The sequence below is a fragment of the Lynx rufus genome, unplaced genomic scaffold (genome assembly GCF_022079265.1).
Source record: "Lynx rufus isolate CCGP_SWC_20201006 ecotype Redwood Valley unplaced genomic scaffold, mLynRuf1.p SCAF_4, whole genome shotgun sequence".
NCBI classification, from domain to species: Eukaryota; Metazoa; Chordata; class Mammalia; order Carnivora; family Felidae; genus Lynx; species Lynx rufus.
This window is the reverse complement of record NW_025814856.1, coordinates 27,152,637-27,174,423: the sequence shown is the minus strand read 5'-3', so window position 1 is coordinate 27,174,423 and position 21,787 is coordinate 27,152,637. Positions and strand designations below refer to the sequence as shown.

Sequence of the window (21,787 nt, the reverse complement as noted above, 5' to 3'; positions counted from 1 at the left end):
TGTGTGTGTCTGTATGTGTGTTTGAGTCACTTTTGTGCAAGTAATTAAGCTCAGGGTGGGTTTATCAAGCTTACGCTACAAGTCATGTTTCCAGAGAGTGGCTGAAGGCAACTGTCAGTGTTAAAGGAAATACTAGAAAAAAATTCACCTTCACTGAAAATGGCCAGTGCTAGTAGTTATCTAATGTGATTTACTCAAAAGTGAATTCCATAAACAAAGGAACTGACTTGTGCATAGCACTTGGAGTACTTTTGTATATGCAGTGTCTACAAAACTTTTCAAACTTTAAACTAGAGTATGGTGTTTATTTATTCCACAGTCAAGTGAACCTCGCACCTCATGGATATATACGTAGATAAAGGAAACCCAAGTTTTACAAAACAACATTTACCCATCCTGTGTACTCTAATAGTTTTTGTTGTATTATCTGATTTGGTTTTAGTGCTGATCACAACCCATTAAGCTGACTTCATGACCCACTAACGGACTCTGACTTCAAGTTTGAAAGCCATTTATACACAATTCTGGCCACAGCAGGACAAACATTCTTACCCATTGGTCTGGGCCACAGAGATAGAAAGACTTGCTAAAAGTTGCAAAGTTCTAATTCAATTCTACAATTTTCCGTCATAGACATTGCCTGTTCTAGTATCTCAAACCAACTGAGCACTTGCTTTTGCTTTGTTTTGTGACTGATGTCTGGGCAAATCAGCTCATTTTCAGCTAAACAAATGGTTTTGTTGGTTTTGAAAATCTGAGAGAAGGAACCAGGAATGGGAAAAGGGCCCAACTACAGTGAATGCTCCTACTTTTTCCCCCTAAGGTCAGGACAGCCAGAGAGAGCCCACTGTTGGGTGGTCTTCCCATATAAGACAGCCCATATTCCTACTTAATGGATTATGTTTACAGCAATTTTTTTTTGAGTAGAGACTTATCGTAACCAGACATTAATTAAACTACCTCTGATTTAAAGATAATCAAAAGGTGCAATAATTTACCTCCTCAAACATTTCCAACCTTCCTTTAATGCAATTAAAGCCATAGCCAAGAGCAAAGAGCATGAAAAGTAGCAAGAGGGTTGGCTCCCTGGATAATTTATACCATTTTTATACATAACTTCTCACTTACTCTCAGGCGGAAATGGAGAACTGTCTGGTCCCACACATTTGAAGTGAATGGTTCCCATGAGAATACTATAAATTAACACACAATGAAATTGGATCTAAATTATTAACGGGAGGTATTTCTGAATAAGCAGGAGATACCATCTATCTGTTATCACCTCTGTTATTTATCTATTTTTTTTCTCCTACTTCTAGGATGGCCCTGAAGCCGGGCAGACTGTGAAGGTGAGTGCTTATTACGTGCATACAAATTAATAAGGGGCAATTATGAGAACTAATAAAAATCACACTGAGCCATTTGCAGCACATTGCTGGTTCATTATGTTATCTTTGAGGTCAGAGAGACCCTCAGTGTTAGAGCCATAAATCCTGACATTATAAACTATGCCAAGCAATATGTTTCCCATTAGTTTACAAGACATTTACCTTTTGTAGTAAAATTATTCTTGTGTAAATGCTAAAACAGAAGCTAAATCAAGAAGTCCTAAAACAGAAACTGAAGTCAAAAGGATTCAAGTGAGGTAGTATCTCAGAAACAGCATGTGAGCCCTGTGTGGACTGGTGGGTCCCATTTGAAGCTGAAATATCTTTGACAGGCCTTCTGGTTCTTCACACAGCCTCCTCATTCTTGAGCGACAGGCTAAGCGAGTTGTTCTCCACGTGCTGACTCTTTTCTCCTTCTCTCCTTCTCTCCACCCACACACCTATACTTTTCCTCCCTTTGTACTTAATACTAAAGTTCTAACCTAATGGAGTCAGTGGAGCTCGAAGATGGGTTTTTAAGTGTGCTAAAAGAGGAAAGGAGGATTTATTAGGATACTCTCTACTTTCCTAGTAAAGTAAAATAAAAGAATAAAACTTTGGCTGATGCTGAGGCTGCGTTTCAGCCCCCTTCATACAAATGCAAATTCCTCTGCAGTTAGGTCCTATGCCCAAATCACAGAAATGGCTATTTTTTTCAGTGCTAGAAATCAGAGGGAAGTTGAACTGGGGTGCTAATGTTATACTTTGCAAAATAAGGTTTTATCACTGCGAGACTGGCTATGAACAGACAAGGTAATGCTTGGCACAAAACAGTACCAAAAAAACACAGTCTCTTTTTGGTATTAGTTCGCATATGGCTTTACTGTTTAACATAGCTACTGTGGGACTTTTAAAAGTACTTTGGGAAGTCCTCCTAAGGAGCAAATGTTCTATAGGGATTGCCACCAAATTCCTTACGATAAAAAGGAACTGTCCTCCTGATTGCTCCAAACACATGATGTAACAGGGACAGAGGGGACTCGCCTCTTTCTTCCACCCCACTGTCCACCCCCCATGCCAGGCTTCTAAATATGTAGACACCAAAAAGAGTATAATGAGTAGCTTCTTTTTGAAATTCATTCATCCTTCCTTCTTTTCTTTTTTCTTTTCTTTTCTCTTTTCTTTTCTTTTCTTTCTTTTTAAGAGAGAGAGCATGAGCAGGGGAGGGGCAGAGGGAGAGGGAGAGAGAGAATCTTAAACAATTTCCATGCTCAGTGCAGAGCCTGATACAGGGCTTTGTCTCACAAACTGTGAGATAATGACATGAACCAAAATCAAAAGTCAGAAGCTTAACCAACTGAAGCTTAACCAACTGAAAACCCAGGCGTCCCCTGAAATTGTTTCATGAATTACAAAGCACAAAGTTTAAATCTGGTTGCTAGTTTTTTTTTTAAAAAACTCAGTATGTAATTGTCAATCCTGACAACACCAGATTTAGGTACTGAACGCACTATCTGATGGAATTCGTTCAAATATGGAAGTATGTCTGTAGGAACACAGCTAATAACAGGGGAGCATGTACAAACTAGATCAAATGAAATGCACAGATTGATAATAGGTACATATTAAACACATTTAAAGCTTATATGTATATATAGGTAATATAATCTCACAATTTCATTTTGGTTCTGAATGAAGGATTAAAATTATGTTCTATATAAGCAGGCGTTGAATAGAGACAATAAGTAGATAAGTGATTTCCAGCAGCTGATGAAAGGAGGGCATGGGGAATGACAGCTAAGGGGTAAGGGTTTCTTTTTTAGGGTGATGAAAATGTTGTGGAATTAGATAGTGCTGATGTTCATGCTGCATTATGAATATTCTAAAACCTACTGAAATGTATATTTTAACATGGAAAATGTTATGGTATTTGAATTGTATCTCAATTAAGAATAGTAATAAAACACAGTAAAAAAAAAAAAAAAAGTCACCAAACACCAAGTCTAGCAGAACTGCACACCCTGGCTAAGGACTCTCTGATTCTAACAGTGACTACTTTTTTGGTGTCCCCAGTTATCCAACCAAAAATGTTCACGGTTTTGTCAGCCTCATTGGTGAGGATGATGGAGTAATTCTTGGCCTATAGGACTTATATATGAATTATTGAATGTGATTATTATCACCATCACCATTGTTACTTAGTATAAGTTAATATTTTTTAACAATTCTATATTTTTTAATCAGTAGATTGTATTGCTTTGGACATCTTTCAGCTATTTCCAGCCTAATCACAGAATTCCCCCAATTCTGTGAATTTGGGGGGGGCTGCATCTTAAATCCTTTGTAGATGATAAAATGGCTAAAAGAGAACAACCATGCACATGCATATGAAAACCTATGTGTATGACACATAGGTGTATGTGAGTGTGTGTATGCCAAGTTGTGAAAACTGTCCTTTTAGGCCAACTTTGCATATGTGATGTTGTCCAATCTATGTTTTTCCAAGTGCAATCCTTATACTACCTGCATAAAAATTAATTTTGGTGTTAGTTAAACCAAAAAGAAGTGGACTCTTAGTTCTTATGCTAAATCAATTGATTTAGAATCTTTGTGGTTTGGGCTTGGGAATCTTCATTGTGAACCAGCCCATAATATGAGTCTTTTCAGAGTGTGGCTGTTTCTCAGTCTTGTTATTTTATGCTGATAAAATAGCTGGTAATGGCCGCATACCCCTGCCGTGTGGAAACCAGCCATATAAAAGCCAGCCCCTCCAGGGAGCAAGGCAGCACCTTCAATATTCAGCTGTCTGGTTCTAAAAACTGCAGTTCAAGACTGAGCATTTCATGTTTTGAAATTCACACAGTTGTGCATTTCAGGGTAGCATTTGACAGCCTGCCGCGGAAAGCGCAGTGACTGTTGGCTTCGTCTTTGCCTGTGTGTCTGACTCTTGGTATTCTGCCCAATGTCTGGGTTCGAAACCATTTGTGTCTCATGCCGGGTGGTAATAACAATAAGCCCAGTAATGATCTCTTCCCCTGAAGCAACTGTTGTTATTGTTAGTGAAGGTGTACCACTGAGCTAGATACTTGAACGTGGTGCCACTTTAGGGCTTTTTGTTTGTTTGTTTCAGGGGCTTTAAATTCTGCTTTGCAAAGAACAAGGGTGGACTTGCTTACTCAGTAAGTGATTCATAGCAGGAGGGGAAATATGGAAGTAAAAAGTGACCTCTTACATTTCAGTTGATTATTCAGTCTCCTTTTGAATTTAAAAGTAGTAGAGTGCTGCTATTTACCCAGTGATCATTGCAATGATTTGAATGTCCTGCAGTCTTGAGAAACAACCTCTTTTTTTCTGGTTTTAGGCATGTATTGCAATATACATATACATGTATATACATATCACTGTATATACATATACATTTATATACATATCACTATATATACATATACATGTATATACAGGTACAGCCATATGTTGCTGTATTGTTAGTCTTTTCTGACCCCCCATCACCCATCTGAAGTGGCTCTGCTCAATAAAGCCTTTATTCCCTATCTTGTTGCCTTATTTGATTTCCTTCAAGGCATTCTTCACTGTTTTTTTGATTTGTGTGGTTATTTTTGTTTCTGTACCTATGTTTCCTTAGTCCCTCAAGAATGTAAGCTTTTTTGAGGACTTGCATTTTGTCACTGTCTACGATGGCTCTTTTGGGTGGTATGGGGAAAAGAATGGGGAAGATAATGGGTCTTTGCTTGAGAGAGCAAATCTACTCGTAAGTTTCTAATGTGAATGAACATGAAGCAGCAGATGATATGTACTTGTATTTCAGTGTGTAGTCAGGGGTCTGTCTGAGTTTCCTGGGATTTTTGTCAAGAATCTCCTATATCTCAGGCATCACTGACAGAGACCAGAATTTCCACTCATCAGGTTGCCAAACCATATTCCAAAATGTAATTTCAACTAGCCAAATCATTAAAGGCAGTGCTCAGTCTTTTAAAAGGGATGCTCCATAGTAAGTTTAATGTGAGCTATCTTTTAGAGAAATTAATATGTGCATCTTTGGGTGGGAGGGTGTTTTAGGTATATTAAAGAGAGAAATTTATGGCAGGCAGGCAATCTGGAATCTCATAAGAACTATTTATAGAATGTGCTTGTTTATCCTTTTTTGTGGTTATGGAATTGAATCCCCTACTTAGATAGTTCATTTTATAATATTAAGGCAGTGGGAAGTATCTTAATAACTATTGATATATTAGCAATTACTTTTCAGATTGCTTAAGAAAGAACAAGAAAAGGAATTCTTTGAAAAAGTGTGATTTAAAAATTAAAATAAAGATAAAAACAACTGTTCCATTCACTGAAGGGTCTCTATGGTCCTAGAAGAGATTTTCCATGTAGAGATTTGGTAATCATTTCAATTCATGAACATAGAGGATATTGTAGCTCTTCATGAAGTTCAGTAGTTAATGCACTTTGGTGTCAATCAGAGGTTCCATGGGAATATTAGGTCTATTATTTTACTGTATGACTTGGGCAGGACTCTTAGCATCTCTGAACATCTTCGTCTTCACTTTTCTTTCTTTTTTTAAAAAATTTAAATTTTTAAAAAAATTTTTTAGAGAGAGACAGAGACAGAGCATGAGCAGGGGAGGGGCAGAGAGAGACGGAGACACAGAATTTGAAGCAGGCTCCAGGCTCTGAGCTGTCAGCACTGAGCCTGACATAGGGCTCAAACTTGTGAACTGCGAGATCGTGGCCAGAGCCAAAGTCAGACGCTCAACCAACTGAGCCACCCAGGTGCCCCCCCTTTTTAAAAATTTTCTAAAAATTATTTTTATTTCATCTTCAGTTTTAAAATGGAGGGAACCCTATCTATTGTGTTGAGTGATGATGAGGAGAAACCAACATGAATAGAGAGCCTAGCCCACTATCCCTGGGACCTTGTTCATGTTTCTTAATATTAATCTTACCCTCAGTTTTCTTATGTTTCTTTTGTAACATAGGCAAAGACTGGGCTTTAGGAGAATATACTTGGCATTGAGATTGCGGCCCTGATGAGTTCACAGTTATACTCTGAATTGTCACTGTTGACTTTTGCCATTTTGCTTAAACTCTTGAGAAAGCTTTCTTCTGGTAAGAGGACTTGTGCTGTTTGAATACTGACTTTGAATTTATTACAAAAGTGACCAGTTGAACATTCAGAAATCTGCCTTAATAATTGGGGGGAAAAATCTCTACCCTGATATATTTTTTTATCCGCTGCTCTACTCCTATGGTAATGGGTAAGTCATGGTTCTAAACTGGCAGTATACTTCACAGTTACTTGAAATAGGTTTTCACAAAATACAAACCTGCCTGCCCCCTATGCTGATTCAGTAGGTCTGGTGTGGGACCCAGGACTCTGCATTTTAACAAACACTAGGTGATTCCCATGCACACCTTATTCCAGTGCACAACTTAGCAAAGAAGTGATGAGAAGATATGGAAGACTTTCAACAGAGCTCCTTGCTTTCAACCCAAATCAATTCCTAAAATTTGGTGTGCACCGAATGGAGATACTGACATTTTGAGAGTAAAAATGATTTTTCTTGACTGTTATTTATTATTTTCATAATGAAAGAAATTTCACAAGAGTTGTAATTTGCCAGAGAACTTTTATCCTTTGCTTAAAGCCATGACAGAAAGTGCCTTGCCTATGTTTATGCCTAATGCCTGCATTTACTGCCTGAAAAATTAATATTTTAAGGATGTGGTAGCTTTTCTCTTGTGGAATTGGCTTACAATTTATATCTCTTTTCTCAGAATGAATCCCATTTGCCTGAATTTGGTAAACCAAAAACAATTTCACTGCTCAGGTCGGGATGAGTTTGTTACCCTTCTGGGGACTTGGGGACAAAACTTCTGGTCCCTGGGTCTGTCAGCAGGAGAAGGGACCATGAGTCTGCCTGTCTCCTATGGGAAAGTTCCTCTCTTCTACTAAGCCTCAAGCCTTCTTCTAAGTAGGTATCAAATCATTGTGCGTGTGTGTGTGTGTGTGTGTGTGTGTGTGTGTATTTATTTTGAAATGATCGATTTTGATTTGCATGGTGTCATGAAAAAACACTGAAAGAGAATTTAACCAGGCGTTAATTAACCAGGTGTTTTCTGGTTACTATGTGTTTTTTATTTTCTCTGTCCTTTCACTGTCACAGGCAACTTCGGTGGATGGGTTGAGGGATTCTGGAAATGGAGTGAGGATAGAGGGAAAATGGCATCAGCATTCCAACATACTGATGGAGAGACAAATGACCTGGTTTCAGTCCCAGAGCTGTCACCTACCAGGTGTATGACCCAGCAAAAGTTAACCTTTCCTAGCCCCACCATCCATTTATAAATTGATAACACGAGGGCCTCAGTGATACCCTTCCTCCTAGAGGTGTTGCAAAGACTAAATGGCTTAATGCATGTAAGTGTTTTCAAAACAGTACTTGGCATGCAATACATCTGAATGAATGTTTGCTCTAGATTTATAATTTTCACTGAGTCCTCATAACTCTCAAAAGTAGGCAGTGATATTTTACACGTGAGGAAACCGAGGTTTATAGAGGTAGAGTAACAAATCACACCATACACAACTGACAGGTAGTGGAGCAAAGATTCAAACCCAGGCATGTCTGAGAGCCCCTCTCCATTATATCATGCAGCCAGCTGTTCCTAAAAGCACCTTGCACCCAATAAACACAGGGGAAGATGCACAAGGAGAGGTTTTGTAAGTATATTTTCACCCATAACACAAATTAATCTGCATTATTTTTCTCTGCTTAGAATAATATTAGTTTCTCCCTAAAAATACCCACAGGATTCTCTCTGTTTAACTTTATTATACAGGTAAAGGTCAACTAAACTAAATGCTGTTTTATTACTGTATGCCAGTTTATAGCAGAATTATATGTTTCAGGTGTTTAATTTTTCATTAGTGCTACCAAACAAATTTCTTTAGTAATTGGAGGCCCTGACATAAGCAAAGTGGATATTTGGCTGTTAAATTTATTTTGGGATACGTAGCACAGAAATGCGGCAGATACATTCTTAATGTCAATGTTTTATAGATCTCAGTAGACTGTCTTTTACACCTGATGTTCAGTTTGGGGGTTTTATTTAATCGCTGCTCTGTAGATCCTAAAATGCTACATAAATGTAAGGTGTCATTATTCAGAGTCACTTTCTTAACTCTGTTGATGCAGTAAGGGCTGTCACTCACTGTTGTCATTTTAGTGTGGAATAGTAGGTGCTCAGTAAGTAATCACTGAAGGAATTTCTCTCTTGGTATTTTGCTCTGTATGTTTCTAGCCTGGGAAATAATGTGTATAATTCTCTAATTCCATTTAACTAGATCATTGTAGGTTTAAAGTTTTCAACCTGTGGCATCTAAATAATTAGCTTGGCCAACATTTGAACAAACAAACAAACAAAAATCAAGGGGGGGGGAATGAGAGAAAAGGCAAAATAAACTCAGACTAATCATGTGATGAGGATTCAGTTTTGATGAAATGTAAATTTCATGTCAGTCTCAGTAGATGAGCCATTTGTCATAAACCACACCACACACCTTAAATGTAGACTGAGGGGTGAATGTCCATTAAATAATGTGTGGTTTGGTTGAAACTGGACATTGTAGCTGAATCAGATACAGATGATATTACAAACTTCTATTTCAGGAATTATTAACAGCAGAAATAACAAAATACAGAGGCAGATTACTTATAGGCTATGTATCTTAACTGTAAAAATGCAGATGGGTAATATTGCTTAGAGATATGGACACAAAGAGGGTTGGGATTCCCTTACGTGGAAACATTAAGGAGAAGGAGTGCACCGTGTGGTGTCACGGGTACCCAGTAGCCTTCAACTCCATAGATCTCTTTTATTTTTAAGATGGGTAATGTGTACCCATTTGTTCATCACATTACTTATAGTTTGTGATATCACTGATATTTTAAATGTATTTTCAAAAGAAATATACAGCTTTGTCTATACTTTTTATTTCACAGGGGTCCCACTGAAAGGTTTTCCATCAATAAATGACTATTATAATTCATTCTTATTCCTTTATTATCTTTAGCAAATAACTGATTCTCACACCTATGTTCAATTCTCTGATAATGGGGCCCATAATATAGATTTCTGAAAAGCCCGCAGTTGATTTTGATGTTGCCCAGATTTAGGAACAGCTGTTTTCATATATTTCTTTTTTTTTAAGTTTTTTTTTTAATTTATTATTTTGAGAGAGAGAGAGCGTGCATGCACAAGCATGAGAGAGGGAGAGAGAGGATCCTAAGCAGGCTCTGTGCTGTCAGCATGGAGCCTAATGTGGGGCTCAAACTCACAAATTACGAGATCATAACCTGAGCCAAAATCGAGAGTTGGACACTGAACCAACTGAGCCACCAGGCACCCCTTAACATATTTCTATAAATACATTCTGATTCTTGGTCAAAGTGGCCTAGGCTTGATTCTTGCTGCCATATCCATCCTAAATCATTCAGTCCCTTGAAGGGGCTCCTCTTTGCCTTTTATGCTGAAACCATCAGTAAATTAATTCTTAAGATACAAAAGCAGCTGGAATAGTAAGGATTTGATGACTAAGTCTGGGTCAAATGGAAACCAGGTTAATGAATAATGGACATGGCAGCCTGCAGAGCTCCAGAAATGGAAGAATTAGAATAATGACCTTCCTAATGACATTCAAGTGAAAAATTCTGGGTTGGTGAGAATCTGTAATGGCCCTTGGGCTAAACACAGTGAGAATTTCTGCCCCCTCCCTCAGTATGAATTATGTTAGTGCTGGGAAAGGATAATTTTGAAATCTTCACATGCCGCGAGGCATCAGTACTACACCTGCGGTCTCCTAGAGGATTCCCTTTCTAGAGAGGCTATTCATCTACCAAGATCAGGAAAATTGAGGTGTACATCTCTGGAAGCCTCCTGAGTCATATCAATCCCAAACCTCAGGGGGAAAAGACAAAACTGATGGTCTGGAATCCCTCTGGGCTCATTCTACATACAGATGATACTTTGGGGTGCTGGTAACGAAAACTCCCCTTTCTTTCCCTGGTAGCTTATTCTCTTAAATAAGCCTCTCTTGTTCCTGATGTTACATGAAAAGTCAACATGAAGTTGTTTAGGTTGTTGATCTTGCCCAAAGTGGTTTAGAAGAATAAACATTGTTGAATGAACAATGTGAACTCACCAAATACTCTTTTATTTCATGGTGAAATCCATTTACCCTAATGTTCACATCCAAATATCCCACCATAGGGTCTATATATCAGTACTTGTTACCTGAAAAATGTTTTCTTACCATGCTTTGTATACCAGGACTGTGATAAACAACCCAGCAGGGCCTTTTATTTGTTTCAATTCATCTGTTGGTTGTAAATGGTATAAATTCCTAGACGTAATCAGGTTCTAGCAGTATAATTTTGACAAAATGATTCATCCATGGAAGGAGTAAATATGATTCCAAGCTCAGCTCTGCCATCAGATGACCAGAGATGACAGTCACCCTCGAAGAAGAAACTCAGAGCCTGGATAACTCAGAGAATCCCAGAAGGGCAAATGACCTTGGAAGGCACGTGGAATCATCACCTGTTGTGCAAATGATCCCTGTCAGTAGCCTTTAAATTGGTCTGTCATCTTCCTCTCTCTCTCTGGAAACCCAGTGCACACTGAGGGAAACACTTCTAGTTTTATACAGCTCCAGTCTGTGGTTGACAATTAGCATCTCCTCACTACCAAAGGTATCCTGTTCCTAACTCCCAAGGAGTGAGCATTCTGTCTGCTCATGTTTTATTATCTAACATTCTGTTGTTATTTTAATTTATTCTTCCAGTGCCTACTATGTTCCAGGTATTGTCACAGGCCCTGGCAGACGAAGAAGAGTGAGGCATAGTCCCTATCTTTAAGGGCAGTCTCTGAAATAAGTGCCAGAGTAGAAGAAGACTGAGAGGTTGTGGGAATTTTGTAGTGCCTATGAATCCCTCTCCCAAGAAGGGTTTATTGAGCACCTGCTATACTTAGGTGCTGCCAGGCACTGGGGTGCCATGGAAGAACAAGCAGCCAAGGAACAGCCCTCACCCTACTTGTCCGACTTCCTCTACACCCAATGAATGCATAAAATAATTGCAAGCTTTGAGCAGTATTAAAAAGGCGGTACCATGGTGCTGTGAAAGGAAGAACATGGAGGAAAGGCGGTGGAGTGGCCAGCAAAGTTCTCCTGGAGAGGTAAACTGAGACCTGAGAAATGATAAGGGTCTATACGGATGGAGAGCTGTGGAAGAAAGAGCATTCTGGGCAGAAGAGACAGAAGTGATGAGGTTGGGACGTTCTAGGAGATGATTGAAGTCCTTGGGGGGCAGGAATTTGGGGGCAGAGAGAAGTGAACAAGAAAGCAGTTATGCCAGGCCTTGTACACCCTGGTAAGGGGTTTTAATTCAATTTTTAATGTGTTCAGTGTTTGGATTATATTCCAAAGGCAGAGGGTATTTCATGTGTGCCACATGTGATGGGTCACCTTAATTAATTTGGCTTTTAAGTTTCTAAGTCCAGTTTTCCAGAACTTGAATAATTTTGTCTCATATCTATCTTGAGCACTGTGGTTGTCTTCCTGGCTTGTTTTCTTTATTCCTCCATTATTTAGCAGTTAATAAGTCAGGGTGTGTTTTAATCCATCTGAATATTGGATTCACATCTAGCTACAGGTGTGAACCCTGTTTGGTGTAATTCAGGAGCCAGCAAACTTTATCGTACATGTCCAGAGAGTAAGCATTTTAGGCTTTCGGGGCCAGGTGTCACAATACCCTTGCCTTTGCAGCATGAAAGCTGCCAAAGAAAATATGTAAATAAATTTGCACAAATAAATATGGCTGTATTCCAATAAAACTTTATTAAAAAAAACAGGCCATGGGCCAGATTTGTTCCAAAGGCTGTAGTTTCCTCATCCCTGCCCTAAGCCATTTCTCTCTGCCAACTTATGAGTTTAGTTAACCCTGACCTAAGCCACCTAAGGATTCCATTCACTTTAGGGATGGTTGTTCCCAGCCTCATGGAGAACTTGTATCCATTGTCTGTGGGTAGGGATATGAATAAGGAAGCAGTAACCCTGACAGTTGCAACAACTATGTTAGGATTCATGGGTCAGTCTGCTATAGAGTGAAGCAGATACTAAGCGTGTAGTGGCAGAGACAGAAGTTGGACCCTGGGTGACATTACCAGGTTGCTGAATTAACCAGTCCTGAAGTCTGCACCACCTCCAGACTTTTTGGTTAGCTGATCCACTAAAGTTGAAGTTCCTGCTACCTCCAGTGGAAAACATCCTCAACTAGATCATCTGCTCTAAAATATTCAGTTATTGTTACTCCTTAATATGCTTAACTGGCAGTTTGCATTAAGTGCTTCTGCATATCTGCAATACTCATCACATGCCAATGGGAATCCTTGAGTGAAAGTTTGAGAATCAATGGCCCTAGAAAAGCTTAACTTCCAATAGGCTCCCTTTGGTGCATGACCACAAGGTAATTCGATTAACTTTAATGATGGTCGTGCTGTACAAAATGGGTCCTGTTAGTCTATTCTTCCCCTTATTTTTTAACATTAAATCTTATCCTGCAGCTAATTCTTCAGGGTAAGATATGTTCACTGATGCCATTCATTTCTTGGCCTTTATTAATATATGCAAGACTCTCGTAGGGAGGGAGTTGGGTACATTAAAAATGAATCCACTGCCCCATTTGTCGACTGTGAGAAAACCCAAGTCAGGGACATCAATGGATTATTATTGATTGTTGTAAGATCCAATAAAATCATAAATATGGCTCAAACAATTACTGTGGCCACATTAGCAAATTATCAAATCTATAACTTTCCTTGGGGCCTGGCCTCAGAGATTTAAATAAAGTGCCAGAGGGAGCAAAGTTGTATTTTAGGAATGTGACAAACCAGGGCCAGGATAGAGAAATTTATGATTTAATTTGCTGTGCAATCTAATTGAGAATAACTGTTGGATTTCTAAAAAGTGAACTTTGATTAGGTTAGGCTAGGCACCAGAAATAAACTGGAAATATGGGTCAGTTTATACTTTTCTGAGCGTCTGTCACAAGGGGGAAAGGAAAGTGTTCATTGTGGGGAATGACTTTCCTGGGTGACCTTCTACCCTGCCTTCTGTGTTCTTATTTCCTGTGTTCAAATAATTGCATTATACCTGAGACTAGCTGGCTCTTCCCAGAAACGTGCTTTTTACGCTTTTCACCAAGTGTCAATTTCCCCCCATTTAGAAATAAATCAATTCAGAATGAAATTACCCAGAGCATTCATTTTTCACCATCTAGTAAATGAGCCTCTCTCAAAAACAGGAGGTCCTCCCTTTTTTGGTTCAGGCTTAATAACATCCTCTTCTTACACAGAAGTAGTGCAGAACTGTTGTCCCTGCCTTCTCCCGGCTTTTCATCTTTGGAGGGCTGCTAGGCAGGATTTGCCCTGTAACATGTATATTGGCATGTTCATGGATTCCTTTGCATATTTTCTGAAGATCTAATGGGATTCGGACTGCCCGGTTTAAATTTCTAATCCACAGCAGGTTGGGAGGGAGCAGCCTGTAGCACCCTATCATCTGTTAGCCACTGTAATCATCCATCTGAAGCCCTGGGCTCTGCCTCATGCTGATGACAGGCACACCAGTGGCTAGGTTTTCAGGAATGGATTGGCTCATCTTGCAGCTCACTTCAGGAAAATAGAAAAGCAATTTGCACAAAGATAAAGGAGATTTCATAGTGATCTGGGTAGAGCTGGCTAACGGATTTCTACCGGCAGTCAGCAAAAGCTCGAAAACCCAGCTGAGAAATGATAAATTACTGCTAACTGTCCTAATTATCCCTTGACACTCCGTGTTGAAACCTGACTAAATTTTGCTGAAACTTACAAATAGGAAAGAAATTTAAGGTTTAATAAATTATCCATAATAGAAATGCTGAGAGAGAGGGAGGGAGAGAGAGAGACAAAAAGAGAGAGAGAGGGAGCAAGCATGATGCCTATAGCAGAGGGCCTGTATTGATCACCCAATGGTTTCTTGAGCCTTAGCAAGAGAAGGTGGGGAAAATGTGTTGAATAAATTGTAATTTTAATTACAAACCTAATTGATTATATTCAGCACACTCATCAGGTTAAGGAAGATGAGGAGTCAACTCCCAAGGTCATTACCTTAATAAGGCACGGTAAGCATGTAATTGGCGTTGAGTTGTGAACATCACGTTCTTCTCTGTAAACAGCATAATCAACGTACTATTTTTGAAGGGTCGCACACTGACTAACTTTGTTTCTTTATATTTTGGTACAATCATCTTGTACTAACCCATCTTTCATGTTTTATAGTTTCAGCTTTACCTTCATCCATTGTATAAATCCACGTGAAGTCCTTCCAGTGATGGCTAGCTTACTTTTTACCAGCTATCTTATTCCATTTTTAGATGACTTCATTTAGAAAAATGTATTTTTCCTTTTTCATTTTTTTCTCTTCTTCTTCCTCCTCCACCTTATCTTTTCCTGTGAACCAGCAGTCACAAGACTGGAATCTTTGTTCTTTTCCTTTTCTCTTTGGAGTCTGGGCAGTCTGGTTTAATTCTGTATTTCCTCTCCTTCTCAAAAACCGTATAGGAGTTGGAAGATGTGCTCTTGTCCTTCTACAGAATCATCATTGCCTTTAACTGTGTACATGACCTGGTTTTTACTCCTTTGTCACACTTGTCCCCACATCTGGGTGTTCTCTGCTGATTGTTCTATTTTAAACATGTTGCTGAGAATCACACAGAGGCCTCCAGAGGGCACAGGAGCAAGAGTTTTATGCAGTTCTTGGGACATAGTAGGCTCTCACTAAGTGTTTGTTGAACATGAGGATGGTATAGAGCCTCCGGCCTGGGTGTCCATGATGCAGATGAAGATTGTCAAAAATTAAATGGTTAGAAAAATCTTGTTGACAGAGACACAGCTGGATGGTGGGTTTTGCTGGTGCCTTTTCATATTTTGAAGACCATGGAATCTGGTCAATGATACGGGATCCTGTGATGTCAGTACCCTCAAGACCAACTGGGAGGTGAATTGATAGAGATGCTCTTTGTTCTCTCGGTGGACAAATGCTAGCACTGGAATGAAATCTGAGCTAATATTCTTAATTAAGCAGTGATCTGTGGGGCCTCTTTCCACACCAAGGGTGTTTTCCAGAGACTGACTGTTCTCATGTCTAATCCTCACCAAGCTTTCATGCTAATTATTTTCCCTCAAGCAGGCATATAAAAATCACCCAGAATGCTTTGACTCTTTGGGGTGACAATTAGAAGCATAATTTAGTGAAAGGCAGCTAACTCATTAAATTCTGGGAGTTGGAAGGATCATGGAATCTTTGAAGTCTGAAAGCTATAGACTTTTTCTATGGAAAAACTCAGGTATATGCACAAAATATTGAGTTTGCTTTCAGGGGTCTGCTGGCCCCATGACAGCTGTGTGGATTGCTCCCCTGGCCTTACCTGAATTGCTGTCTTCCATCTATATTCAGTGGCAGTTAGTATTACTAGTGTAGGTGGATGGGGTAAATCATGAGGCAGGTCACAATGAGCTATGTTCTCCCCATTTGAGAGATTTACCTTATAAAATAGGTCTCTCACTCAGAAGAAGTATTTGGTCTGAGGATTCAAAGACTGGCTCCATCTACTCTTAGTTGTATGGTGTTAGGCAAGTAGTTTAATCCTCTATGCCTTTGTTTCCTTGTCTGTGAAATTGGAATAAGAGCACTCCCTCTTGCATAGGACATTTATGAGTATCACATAAAGCCACAAATTGGGAAACTCTCCACACAGTGCCTGGCACACTGTATTTTTTATTTGCCAGTGATTTGTTGAGACCCGACTGTTTGCCAGCCTCTGTTCTAGCTTCTGTGATGACAGCAAAGAATGAGGCAGATGTGTAGTCCCTACCGTCAAAGAGAGCATCTTCTCTCATCTTAATCTCCATCACCCTTGCGTCAAGCAGAGCAGATGGGAATATCAAGAGAGACACCCATTAAAAAGGAGTTGAAGTGGATTCCAGTTTACTTCCAGCCGCTTGTGTCATCCTGTTAATGGGCCCAGAATTCTTATTAATGGAAGCACACTGGTCTCTCAAATGGAACCGAATTGCAGAGCTAGTTCTTTCATGCTGCAGGCAGTGAGGTCTACCAGATGTCCTTGAGGGGGAAGGGGAGCAGTGTGTATCACCTCCAGACACACAAGATGTCTGCAAAGTATGTGCCCCTGAAACAGGTGTTTGTTCCTTTAAGAAGCAGAATGTTATTCATCCTGTGCATCACGGATTCTTTAATAAATGGACAGTAAAGTGATTGAGAAAATGTTTCCTCCATAGCTCAGCCAAGATAGATCCTTATTCTCATGTTAAATTTGTATAAACAGGAAGTGAGGATTTCTTCAACTTCTAAGGACCAGGCATGACCTTAAAACCAGGCTGGACATTCATAGGAACTCATTCCATTCAGCTGTTAAATTTTACTTCCCTCTTCAAAAGACTAAGTTTGACTTTAAGATAGATTTAAGAAACATAGAAGTTGAGATTTGAGAGTTAGAAAGCTTAGACTTCAGGGAGTTAAATCTCAAGTTAAGTTTAAGAGAGTGAAATTGGAAGTTTACCTAGAATGGAGTTTGAAGTTTTCAATGCGATGAGGGTTTGTTCTGTTTTTATGATTTCTCAGTCCCCCTCTAGATTTCCTTTGTAGCTTCCTCTTGCAGCTGCTGGTGCAGGGTATCCTGGATATGACTGTCAGAAGGAGGAGCGGAGCTGAGGACATTCAGAGCTTAGACGTACCCCCAGCTTCCACAGGGGTGGGGAGCGTTCCCCAGCAAAGTGGGGGATGGATGGTGGTGCTGCTTCCCCCAGGGGGGTGGGGCCCTGCTGCCCTCCTGTCCCACCCGCCGAGGTCCCTGCTGCCACCTCCATAGACTGACCTCAGAGAACATTTGTTATGTAGACACTCTGCCATCTGTCGTGCTGCAGAGGCTTCCAGACTAGAACAGAAACAGGTGTGATGTCAAAGTAACTTAGTGAAGAAACAAGTTGAAAGGGGAACTCAGAAATAGCCTGCCACGTTGTAAGCTCTCCTCCATGCCTCCCTAGTGGCCGGCTCCTTGTAAGGCTGGGAAAGCTAGTTTGGGCTCTAGTCTGGTACTGGGTGGCTTTCTGGAGGCACACGTGGGACTGTTGTGTGACTTGCAAGTGGCAACAGGCATCATGGTATGGATCCCTCTGTGGGGCTCATGCTGGTTTGTCACTGGTTTGCAGTGGGAGTGCCCTCCTGAACCTGTTCTTTCTGAGACATTCCATTGCCAGAGCTGTGAGAAGGATTTGTTGTTCTTGTCAGATGAAGCATGGAATTTTTTTTTTCCTTTTGAACTCCAGGGAAGAATGAATTCTCTGGTTGCAATGGTGTCAGTGGCACTTCTTTTGTGATGATGTGCTAAGGCTATTCTAGTTGGGTTTTGTTTTGTTTTGCTGACAGTGGATTGTTGGTATTACTGAGAGAAGTGTATGTGCTTTCACTAAAACAATTGATGGTTACCTCATCTTTCAATAACTGTAATGAACATCTATTTGTATTAATATTAATAATTTATATATTTTTTATTAGTTTAAAGTTATAAAGTGCTTCACATCACATGCTTTAAATGATTTGTGTGGGGCGGAATAGCACAGGGCTAAGGCTTTGGAACCAGAATGCTGGGCTTCAGATCCTGGCTGTACTTTTTACCAGGTGTGTGACTTTGGGCAAGTTGTTTAACATCTCTGATCTTAGTTACCTCATCTGTAGAAGGCAGATAATGATAGTACCTGGCTTCATAGAATTGTTGTGATGATCATAAGAGTTAAGGGAAGTATAGGACTTTTATCACAGTGCTAGCATATGAGACGCCTTAGTAAATGGTAGCTATTATCATTGAATTATTAACATCATCAGTGCTGTTGCTACTATGTTCCCAACAGCCTGTGAAGCAGGTATGCCACCAGGAATTTTATCTTAATTTAAAAGATGAAGTGACTGAGGCTCAGAGGGGAAAAGTGACTTGCTCAGGAACTAGATTCCAGTCAGAGACACAGGTGAACAGAAACTCAGACCCAGGACACCTCATCTACCAAGAAAACGTTGGTAGAGCCCTACTGATGCCCTCATGCTGTGTGATTTCTGCAGTCCCTGCCTCATCAGAGTATGGCTAATAAACTCAACTCCCTGAAACAGCTTTTAAACCAAAACATTTAATTGTCTGTGGCAGAGGAGAATGGAATCTGGAACTTTTCTTTACACAGAGTGTTCTCAACTGGGCAGGTAGATGCCTTTTGAAGACTGGTGTTAGGCATCATAAATTCCCCCATTCTCAGACTGAATAAAACACCTCCCTTAAATTAAAAATGCATTCTAGGGGCTCCTGGGTGACTCCGTTGGTTAAGTGTCTGAGTCTTGATTTCGGCTCAGGTCATGTTCTCATAGTTGCATGGATTTGAGCCCTGCATCAGGCTCTGTGCTGACCACATGCAGAGCCTGCTTGGGATTCTCTCTCTGCCCCTTCCCTGCTTGTGCTCTCTCTCTCTTTCTCAAAATAAATAAATAAACTTTAGACAAATAAAAATAAAAATGCTTTCCGTGCTCACAGTGATATTATTTTAGATTTTTTAACACTGTTTTAATACAGTCCATGTATAACCAGTTTTATCTTTTAAAAAGATCAGTTACCAGCCTTAAAGAATGTATAATGAACTCTAACAAACATTATTTGTTACAGACTTTGTACAGTGTTGTCCTAAGTTCCAGATTTAGAAGCTCTGTGAGACTTGGTACCTCTGTTCCAGGGATATGCAGTTCTGTAGGAAGGACAAGAAATGTTTGCAGATAACCAAAAACACAGTGGCATGTTGTAAGGACAAAGCAGTGAGTGCAAAGTGAAAATGAAATACCCTGGATTCAGCTGGCTAAGGAAGTTCCTTGGCTGTAAGAGAACTGTCTTAGAGTAGCTGTTCTGCAAGAAAAAGGGTGGGCCACAAATTACCTGTGTGAAACATTAGAGGCAGAAACCATTAGTAGGGTTACACATAATTGTTTGTTTTTAGTTTTTAGCTAGTTACTATTTCATCAACAGTTGGACTTCTTATGGGTAGAATCGTTATATCCAGTGTTTGAAGAAACATACTGTTGGCTGAGTAAAGTTGGTAATTGTGTGGTAGATAGAGTATCATTGCATTCAGAAACATTTTCCGTCCTGTTGGGGCCTGGGTCTTTACTGTTGATACTATTGCAAAGTTGTTGTGGTTTCTTCAGAACTTTCTTTCTGTTCTGTGAAAAAGCTGCATGTCAGTATCTGTTACACAGATAACATCGGTTTCTGGTGCCTTCCTTCTGTACTGCACACAAAACATTATGCAACCCTTTGGAAGACGAAGAAAATAGGCACAGAGCAGTTTATTCTATGTAAAATCTCTAATAAATGTTTAATAAAATTCAAGTGCTTTGGGTTCAGGGATGGAATATTCTTTTTTGCCTTATGTTTTTTTAAATTTTTAATGTTTATTTATTTTTGAGAGAGATAGAGTACAAGTAGGAGAGGGAGAGGGGGAGAGAGGGAGAGAGAATGTGAAGAAGGCTCCAGGCTCTGAGCCATCAGTACAGAGCCAGACATGAGGCTCAAACTCACAAATGGTGAGATCATGACCTGAGCTGAAGTTGGACGCTTAACCAACTGAGCCACCCAGGGGTCCCTTTACCTTATGTTTTGATCATTGACTGCTTGATTCAGTCTCTGGGAATAATGGCTTTGTAACATGTTTCCTGAAAATCTTGATTGGTGTTGGTACACACTTATAAAGAAGCATGAGTGGGGAATAATTTGGTTTTAGTGGAGGCTATATCCATTGATCCAATTGAAATATTCTACAAATTGATTTTAGAATTAGTATTTCTTTAAATTAAGAGTGGCATTTGTATTCCCCTTGGGAAGCTTAATTATGAAAACAATTCTTAAATGTGCAACAACAACAACAACAAAAAAAAACCAGAATGTAAGTCTGTAAGTAGATATATGTCTTATATTTGTGGGGTCTTGATAGCAGGCTAATTCTGTTTAGCTTCAAAGTAACTATGTATAAAAATAAAAATCAGTACTGATTTCTGGAGGGGAGTAGCAGGGAAAAGAGCAGTGAACTCTGGAATTCATGTTCTGTATTCTTATTGCATACTGGCTAGTCCTATGACCTTGTCAAATCTTTCATTGTTCTTTTTCCTCTGATCCCTTTTTCTTCTTTTTGTTTTTGTTTTTGTTTTTTTTTTTTCCCTTGCCGTCATCTCCTTTTTCCTGCATATGTTAAAGCTATTTCGGTTGCAAGTGGCAAAAAAAACACAAACTGGATAAAGCAAATGGAGGCTTTATTGAGTCATATAATTAAAGAAGTCATCCAAGTCTAGCTTCAGGTATGGCTTGATCCAGAGACTCAATGCCTTAAGGACCCGTTGTCCCCCATCTCCCACCCTGTGGTATTTCTTTTGCTCTATGTTTCCTGTAAGGCAAAGGGACAGGTATTAGCCTCGCTGTGGAAATGGCAGTAGTGAGTTGAGCATCTTGACTGATTTGTGCATGTAGAGAACAGCACAGAGGTGAGCAGGTTTGGTGTCTATTCATAAAGATACTCAGGAGCCAGTATTTGTTGTCTGAATGTGATTCCAGAAGCATTCAGGCCTCACTAAAGTAGGGAGAAAGAGAGATGAAAAGAAAGATACTTTCTTGAGAACAAGATAGCAGTGGATTAGATGAGGCTGAAGGCTGGGAGACCAATTTATCTATCCACTTGAGATTCCAATAAAAGGCTCCAGCAAGTGAACTGATAAGGAAGTGATAAATATGAGTTCTGTACGAGATCCCATTAGCTGAAGGATTGTGGTAGAACCCCACAGGACCTCAGTTTCTGTCAGCATCATTTATGTTCTGGGCCAGATTGGGCCAAACAACACACAGCAAATATTGGGTGAAAAATCTTTCTACCTGAAGAAAGTCTCAGCCCTTTTCCTAAATACCAAAATTTCACTAAGAACCTGTATAATAATGGGTTTTGCCCCGTAAGTTTAAATTCAGAAAGGTTGTGATTTTCTGTTTGCAAGATCACACAATGCATGAAATCTCACTAATGCATTCATTTACTTTTTGCTGAGCACCTGCTGAGCAACTCCCAGCCCACTATTTTGCATGTACTGCTAAATAAAACAGATGTGGTCCCTAACCTCCTGGAGCTGATAGTCTGCCAAAGTCTATATCATCCCCCAAATTCACCTAGAATAGCTCATTTTGATTCTTCAGGTTTGAACCCAGAGAAGG

General features: G+C 39.7%; 1 protein-coding gene across 4 annotated transcripts in view; it reads left to right on the top strand.

The window, feature by feature from the left end:
* FHIT (fragile histidine triad diadenosine triphosphatase) overlaps positions 1–21,787 on the top strand; it is a 1,417,053-nt gene that overhangs the window by 1,154,347 nt on the left and 240,919 nt on the right. For all 4 annotated transcript variants that reach the window (XM_047097252.1, XM_047097254.1, XM_047097253.1 and 1 more), the window contains one exon: positions 1,320–1,349. In XM_047097252.1, coding sequence (XP_046953208.1) covers positions 1,320–1,349 — 30 coding nt within the window. The remainder of the gene's footprint in view (positions 1–1,319; positions 1,350–21,787) is intronic.